General features: G+C 33.8%; 1 protein-coding gene across 4 annotated transcripts; it reads right to left on the minus strand.

Moving 5' to 3' along the window:
- Positions 1–1,301: 1,301 nt before the first annotated feature.
- RUS3 (root UVB sensitive protein (Protein of unknown function, DUF647)) lies at positions 1,302–8,274 on the minus strand. Of its 4 annotated transcripts, none has more exons than XM_039030505.2 (16): positions 7,941–8,274; positions 7,641–7,823; positions 7,490–7,547; positions 7,342–7,401; positions 6,953–6,991; positions 6,804–6,866; positions 6,641–6,697; positions 6,296–6,359; positions 5,821–5,904; positions 4,847–4,929; positions 4,633–4,762; positions 4,209–4,301; positions 3,840–3,978; positions 3,176–3,216; positions 2,904–3,088; positions 1,302–1,682 (listed from the first exon to the last, which is right to left on the minus strand). In XM_039030505.2, the coding sequence occupies exons 2-16, from the start codon at positions 7,754–7,756 to the stop codon at positions 1,584–1,586; spliced, it is 1,311 nt and encodes a 436-aa protein (XP_038886433.1). In that variant the 5' UTR covers positions 7,757–7,823; positions 7,941–8,274; the 3' UTR covers positions 1,302–1,583. The 4 variants fall into 4 exon arrangements, with proteins under 4 accessions (XP_038886433.1, XP_038886434.1, XP_038886432.1 ...); XM_039030506.2 differs by having other exon boundaries at positions 7,641–7,831; positions 7,941–8,214; XM_039030504.2 differs by having other exon boundaries at positions 7,641–7,789; positions 7,941–8,193.
- Between the last annotated feature and the right edge of the window lie 569 nt (positions 8,275–8,843).

Genomic DNA, 8,843 nt, shown 5'->3' on the forward strand with positions numbered 1-8,843 from the left:
CAATGCATCTTGAGAAGTGCTTTTGTAGCTTGATTACCATTGATAACTGTTCGTTCTACAAAGTGTTTCATTGCAATGTATACCAATGAGTTAACCATATCTGGTTCATTTTGCATTATCTCCATTAGGGCAATTCCTGTTCCTGGATTTCCTTCTTGCTTTACCGTAACTGTCTTTGTAGCAATTAGGATAGTTTGCCTTTCTTGTTTAGAAAGTTTATCAATATATTGAATGATATTTATTTTTAAATTAATTAATCTATATAATTCTATGAGATTATCATAATTAATTTTATACAAAACATAATTAAACACAGTCATTTTTTATTCTCATACATTTATAGAACCTTAAACCAAATAGCCTTAAGTGGTAAATAAAAATCATTAATGAATATGTATAGGTAATTGTACTTATGCTCAAGAGAAAATCGCCCATTTATCAAATTTAGACTCGTCCTTTCTAGGAGATTTAAAAGTTGTTTGAGACACTAAATTATTTATTATAGTATGTAGATTATAATAGTCCGTGTTTAGAGTATAAATTATTTTATTCTTGGTTACAAATGAGAGAAGAAAGATATAAAATAGTTAATGTTGTAGACAATGTGAGGACTTTCAAATAGCTAAATTTAAACTATAATAATTAGGAACTTCAACTATTACCAAGAAAGACCCAAACATTGAATGGACTATAATAGCACACTTCATCCAAGAAAAATTGGGAACTCGAGAACACCCTAATCTCATTAAATCGTGCAAAATCACTAAAACATGTTTAAAATTATTTTAAAATTTTTTTTAAAAAAATAATCATTCAAAACCAACTTTAATTATTTGAAAATTGTGTTTAAAAGTATAAAATTAAATATTAAATTCATTTTGAGTGATTAAAGACATGTTACTAAATAATTTTAAGCATATCAAAAGTGATTTTAACAATTTAAAAAATCACAAAAATCACTCCCAAACATGTCCAGAATGTTATAAAGTCAATTGGTTCTCCCATTAAATTAGTACCGACCCACGCAGACAAGCTGACTCAAACAAGATCGACATCAATAAAAATCAGAAAAATAGAAGAGATTGTCGCTCTTTTTTACTCCTAAATTTAGAAATTGGTCAAGCTTTTCCAAATATTACACGATTGCCTATTGAGCTTAAACATAAGCGTGTATTTTCTGCAGGAGCACTAATCAGCTCTTGAGATTGTCAGCAGCACTTTGAATGAGTTTTTTCTCTTCTATTTAGAGAGAGGGAGATTTCTTATCTGTTTTGTATTTGACTGCAAACCTAAATGCATAATTGCAAGAACTAATGTATACTTTTAAAAAAATTTGCTGTCAAGTATCATCAAAAGAAACACTCAGTTGCAGAAAATCAAAAACCATAATCAATAGACTGTCGTTTATAAGGTCATTAATGACCATAAGACCAGAATGAATCTGTTTGCAGATTTGCAACATTCAAGCAGGGATGAATCAGGCAATATGGTCAATATGCCACCGAGTGTTGTTGAACTCGAAACAGTTCAAATTAGAAATTACCTCCTTGTGTTGCTCTTTTATGGTTAATGACCACTGAAGTTCAGTCGATCTTCTCATCCATGGGACTGCAGGTCCAGTTCGCTCTCCAACAAATAGAAGGAGATAGTAGACGATCTGTTTTCCAGCCTGATATCTTCAGCTACAATGTAGTGAAAAGGTGTAAATGCAACGACAATTACATACATTGAATGCAAAACATCATCTTCATGTGGCTGAGAGATTGTTTTCTTGAAGCCTTTCAGTGAGTTCCTTGGTAAGAAATCGAGCTTTAATTGAGAAATACAAAGGTTCTGCTAGATGGTTCAACTCCTTTTCCATAGTCCCTTCAGCCAAAGGCTTGAGGTTTGAATTTAAACAGGCTTTCTGTTTGTACTTCCACTACTTGGGTAGAACACTTGTACGAAAGGGAAAAGGAAAATGTTGTGGGAGTAAAACTAAAAGCCTACGGGGAGTTTGATTGGAAGGGAACCTTGGAAATTATAGCGAGAAAAGAAGAGATTAGGAGTTTATTTGGGCCATTTTTAAGTCCCGTATGCTAACCATTTAGATTTTGGATTTTGGCTTTTGATTTATAGTTTTTTAAAACTAAGTCTATTTCTTCTTAATTTCTTACAATGTTTTATGACTTTCTTAAGTAAAAGAAGTGAAATCTTGCTAGATTCCAAAAACAAAAACAAGCTTTTAAAAGCTACTTTTTTTAGTTTTCAAAACTTGACTTCGTTTTTTAAAATATTGGTCAAAGTAGATAACAAAGTAAGGAATTTTGAGGTGAAAGGGTCTTTCTAGGCTTAATTTTCAAAAACTAAAAACTAAGAACCAAATAATTACAAAACATAGCCTAAATTTCTACCCTTCAGTCTGGTCGAAGTGGTTTTTTTTTGTAAGCTCCCTTTTGAGGAAGGCTTTTGTATTTTATCATTTGTTATAACTAAAAAGAAAAGGCTACGGAAAGAAGAAAGGAAAGGAAACTTGGCAACTTATTGAAACTTCAGAAACATTAAGGGGGTATTTGGTATGTGATAAAAGTAGAGAGTTGAGTTGAGTTGAGTTGGTAATTATTATCTGGAGAGTTAAATTATCTGGGAGTTAAATTATCTGTGTTTGTTGTGTAGAGTTAAGTTGAGTTGGTAATTATTGTCTGTGTTTGTTGTGCAGAGTTGAATTGAGTTGAGTTGAAAATATATTGATTTTTAGGGTTAGTTTTGAGGGGATAAAAAAGGGGAGTTTTGAGGGGGTAAAAAAGGGATTTTAATAACCCATAGGTTTTCTTTATGGGCTTAACAAACATGGGTAAACCACCCAACTCAACTCAACTCATACCCATTTATCAAACACCCCCTAAAAAGAGGAAAAAGAGTACCTTTTGAATAAAACCTTCATAATGTTCATCCATCCATGACATGCTTTCCAAATGTCTGGACTTCTGATCAGGAACATACGCCATAACAAGTGCATGAACAAATGATTGGAAGATGTCATTAGCAGTAGCATCTTTTTGCACAATAACACTGATAGTTGCCTTCCTCTCCACTAGAAGGTACTTCTCTGGTAAATGAATAACATACGATCAGATGGGGTGATAAAATACGGCTAGAAACCTATCTTCGGGAAGATATTTAAAAGCATTCCAACCTTTGTTATTACTTGCACCTGCCAAACGCAACAGCTCCTTCCTGCACCACAATAATGTTATTTACACCATATTCACTTTATGAACTGTGGAAAAAAAAATAATGACAGATAACCAGACAAAATTCAGCCTTCAAATCGCATGTGATCTTTAAATAAATGTCAATGTCTTGAAACTTGCGACAGTTATACTATATTGCTTAAATGTAAATAATTCATCATATTTTATTGACCTATTTGAGGAGTATTCGGGTACCTAATCTTTTTTTAAAAGAGAAACAATACATCACTAACCATCAATTTATTTAGTACAATTTACAACCACTTTTATTTTCGCTTCCACCTATGCAAGCATTTTAAATTCATGGGAGTTCTTTAAATATTGAGTCTTGTAATAATTGCTTCCAAAACTTGTCCATGTGAAAACCTTTCTTATAGTTCTTTGGCTTATAACCTGCTCCTTTATCATTCATTTATCAAATGATCTTTCTGTCCTTATCTATCTTATAAGAAAAGAACAAAGTGCAAGCACGGTAAAAAGTTGCAGGAATATTATTGACCAAAAATGTATCCCCTGTTCCTTGACTATGCATGTTAAGAATGCCTTTTTACACGATGGAATCACAAAAAACTAATGAAGTTCATGAGCTGGTAAGTAAAAGCTCACATTTCTGTGTGATGAAGAGAAGAGATCCTCGCTCCTAATCGTACATGTGTATGGATTAACTTAATACTCCTTAAACTCCATGAAGAAGCCCATGTGGGTAAAACATGCTCCATCTCAGAAACCTGTTGAGGAGAGAGAACTGAATGCAGGTTTAGTCGGCAAGATGTAAATTTTCTTTAAACAAGAGATGAAAACTGCGAATTTTTAATTATTTCAGAAAAAGTTTTGAAGAGTTTTGTTGCATAAATCACATCTCAACATGTGTGTTGATAGAATTTGCAGTGTATATATTACATACAAATAGCCCCTGAACCATCCACAAAATGAATCAGAATAACACCACGAAAGAATAAAGACATCGGGCATCACCTTGACCAGTCTGAATAAAATGCTGCAAAGCAATCGAACACCTCTGAGGGTTGAGTGAAGTCAAGGAAAGGCAACAAACAGCCTTGTAATTTGCTGCACAAAGTCACAAGCAGAATTTTAGAAAATTCTGACACGGCTACCTAGGCACTAATGAAATCTGCCATGACTGCATAAACATATGATCTCCATCTTTTTCTCTTCATGGAGACGAATAAACATTTTGAACCTAGAAGCTTCTTAAGAAAATTTGATTAAGAAAAGTTGACAACGTGTTTATAAGAGATGATGGTGTAAAATTATAACTCATACCATTTCAGAAATTTAAAAATTAAATGGTCGATATACTATATAGGGAGGGTTTGCTCAAGCAAATGACATTTTTATCTCATACAAGTATTAACTCGGCATTGATTGAAGAACTCACCATACATATGGAACAATGTGAGGGATAGAAACGAAAGCCAGATGGCCAGTGGGCATCCCATGGTGATACGAGCAAGAAGCATACCAATCGCCATGCCTATCATTGTTGCTACTGTTTCCTGACTTCCTTCCTATTGGTGCAAGAGTGACAATTGTCATTACAATATATCTGGACCAGAGTTCATTCTTCACCTGGAAAGTGGCTTGCTCTATACCTTGGCAGATATATCAGCAGCATTATTCTGAAGGGCAAAATGTTGTGTTAAAGCAGCTCTAGTAGCTCCACTTGCCACACCGGCTGATTTGGATTAAAATCTATAGTTAGTATAAGGATTACATCCAATTAATTAAGATATTAAGTAAAAAACAGCATGCATATTTTCTGTGAATGCATGAATTAGTATCACACACAAGCATACAGCACGTGTCCCCACCCTAACAACCAATGATACCCTCCTTTTCTCTTGAGTTTCCATTTTCCTAAAGATTTTTTTCCTAATTGTGCACGCCTTTTCGCTAGACGAGGTTATATTTTATGTACTAGTTCTTCAAGTTGTGTTGGATGTTATTTTTTTGGCAAGAATTGGTGTACTCGGATTGGTGTTGGTCACTTCTGAGTTGACATTTGGGTGCTTTGTTAGTTGAACTTTATATAATTTATTGATTGGTTCAAGAATTATTTCCTATTTTGACGAATATATACAAATTTACTAATCAAATTTTAAGGTTTAATTCAATGAGATTAAATGTATAAAGTTTAAAATGATCACTGAACTAAATATGAAATATGATCTAGATATAACCATCATGGATTGGCCTAGTGGTAAATAAAGCATCCCTTTGATAAAGGGCTAAGAGGTCATGTGTTCAATTAATGGTGGCCATCTACCTAGGATTTAATATCCTACAAGTTTCCTTGACACCCAAATGTTGTAGGGTTGGGTGTCCCGTGAGATTAGTCGAGGTGTGTGGAAACTAGCTTGGACACTCACAAATATTAAAAAAAAAAAAAAGATAAAAATAAATAAAATAAAGATCTATATATCATTATCAAAGTCAAAAATGATTTTCCCCTATAATATAACAATGTTTACAACAATGTAGGAACGCGATATCCCTAGAAAACCTCCAAAATTTACATGATAATACCATGTTTACATGAAAAAATCTAAAATGTGCATGGACTTACTGAATGATCTTGACAGGCTCCCCAAGCAAACGATAAGCATAAATGCTGAAGGAAACAAGGGGGAAACGAGGTCCATCAACATACCTGTTCAGTACAAACTTGGAGGTTATCTTAAGACAAATGAGTCGAAATGCAACATCAACAAGTGAAAAGCTAGGTGTTCTCGCCTTTCCAAATATCAGGGAAATATTTCCTCCCACAATTCCAGGGCCAGTATTGGCACACGCACAATATTCACTAAGATCCAAATTAGCAGTTATGAGCCATGGCTGTAGACTAGTTTGCTTAGTGAACTATAGTTAAAACATATGATACTGTACATTACAATGGAAACTCTCCATGGAAAAGTTATAAAGGAAAAATCAGATAATATTGGGTAAGTCTTATCCCCTAGATATCCGTATGTCTGCATGTACTTGTCCTAGTAAGAGAACTAATTGCAGGTTCGGTAAAGAAAGGTGAAAAACACACACACCAAGATCATTCATGAAATCTGCAACCAAGCGCCACATTTTGGCATAGGTGTCCAGATTAGATCCCTGAAACGCACAATTGTCATTGCTATGTCATAATCAACAAAGAGAATTCTTAGGAAAATGGTGATCAGAATTCTAGACTAACTCAACAAGTCTTGAATTTCATACATATTGTAACTATTAAATATTGAAATTGATAGGAGAAGACTATGTATAAAATTGTATCTGCATCCAAAACCCCTTTCCCCTTTATTTAAGCTATTGTGAAACAAATTTTCCAGCAGGTTACTATGCCAGTAAATCAAATATAGATTTATTTTCAATTACAGAATACAATAGCATACCTGGTAAAATGTGAATAAGATACCTCCAAGCATTCCAGTTAAATCCCTCAAAAACCACTGGAAAAGTTGCAACGTTTAGAAAGGAAATTTATTATAAGTAACTATTTTCTTCCAAGACACAAAACCTTGAGATCGATTATCAAAAGTTCCATTACAAATTTACCTGAAATGTAGCACCAATGACAGTTGCTGATTGCTCTCCGACCCCAATGGCACTCAGGAGAGCCTAGGAAAGATTATGCGTAAATGCATGATAAATTTAGAAGAAACCAAATTGCACATATAAAAAAATAAATTTTAAATAGGCCTTACTTGGGTAGAGAGCATGGTCCTAATGTATGTCGATAGACCCTGAAAGAATGAAAATCATAACTCGCTATTCTAACAACAATTTTTTTTTTTTTTTAACGATATATTCTAATAACAAATTATTACTATACTAAACATAAAATTGCCAAATGTTATTTTTTTCGTCCATGAGTGTCCTGGCCATTTTGTACATATCTCGACTAGTCTCACGATTGTCTAACCTAACCACATTGACTGTCAATAAAGCTTGCATCATGTAAGATCCTAGGTAACTAACAACTGGTGCTTGAACTCATTCCTTCAAAGCTTTTTATTATTTATATTATCCCTTATTCATGGTGGTTAGGATTGCCAAATGTAATAGGCGAGGAACAAGTAAGTTAAACGTTTACCTGCAATGAGTCCCATATTTGAAAAGGAACATAATCGGGTGTCACACTACTAGGAAACCCCTGCAATTAAACGAAAGATTGATAATAAGAAAGGCAAACAAACAAAAGGACACAGCCTAGAGTCATAGAAAACCAAACACAAGCTTGCCTCCGGTACAAACGCGTCAAAGAATCGTCTCCCCACGAGTCTGAAACGGGAACCAGATCTATAGATTGAAACAGAAAAAAAGGAAATATCAATAAAAAAATTTCAAACGGGGTGAGTGGAATCTGAGAGGGGAAGGGAATCAGAACAGTGCCTTTGAATGAGGAGAGAAGGATAAGCGGATATGACGGCAGTCTTCCGAAGCTCCGATGAAGAAGAACCATTCCATTCTTCCAATATCACTTCTGATTGAAGAGTTTTCCGACCCATGTGATGTGATTCGAAGCTCGAAGGTCTTCGACTCTAGTTCAATGAAATGAAATGAATCGCACTGAAACTAAAAATCTACAACTAATCAGAATAACACTGTAAGAAAGTTTTCGAAGCTCAGAACAAAAAGAAAGCAAGAACCTCCAAACAATTAAGCTTCCTAGATGTGGAAAATCGAGCTTACCATCAGATTTCAACTACTGTAGATCAGAATTCCCATGGCCTTTCGTCGATGGTGAGTTTCCTAGTGAGACGAACAAACAGAATTAGTCGCCCCGTCAGGCCAATGGGTTTTGTGGGTTCTGTAAGATTGAAAAGGATGATCGAATTTCTGTCGAGAATGAAGTTCTGCCAATGGCTTCCGCCAATGAGTGGAGTCGAAGACTCGAGAGCTATTCGTCCGACGAAATAGAAATATTAAGTCACAAATGTTAAACAGCAAGCATGTTAAGGGACCCAATAAGTTGATCATCATCGGTCGGAGACAGTTTTGATCAAGCCGATTCCGAATCGATTATAGTCTGTTTGAAAAATGATCAAACCGTCCTCGACCATCATATAGACAACAAAAAACTGACCGACCGACGGTTCGTTTGGTTTTTTCTTTTTTTAAAACAATATGTAATATATTTACTTATTATTATTTTATTAATTAAAAAATGCTATGTTAAATAATGAAAATAGCATTTCAACTCTTTAGATTTATTACATAACCTTGCTTTTCCTCCGTATAAATTTAGTTAGTCAATTTGGATTGTATTTGAGGTCATGAAAGTGAAACTAAATGTTAAAACCCTAATCTAATATATTTTTTATAATATATAATATAAAATATATTATATAATATTAAATATTAAATATAAAATTATATTATAATTATTATGTATGGATGATTAAGATTAATATATATATATATATATGTTATTGTTATTGTTATTAATAATATTATTATATATTTATTTTTAAAAATAATAATAATAATAAGTAATGCATAAGTCGGTCGGTCGGGTCTCGACCAAATCAGACCCACCAATCGACCACATGTCAGTTTTTCCTTTCTTCAAACCAACATCCAACTGTCACTTCT

Source organism: Benincasa hispida, chromosome 4, assembly GCF_027475165.1.
Source record: "Benincasa hispida cultivar pf3 chromosome 4, pf3_genome.v1.1, whole genome shotgun sequence".
Lineage (NCBI taxonomy): Eukaryota > Viridiplantae > Streptophyta > Magnoliopsida > Cucurbitales > Cucurbitaceae > Benincasa > Benincasa hispida.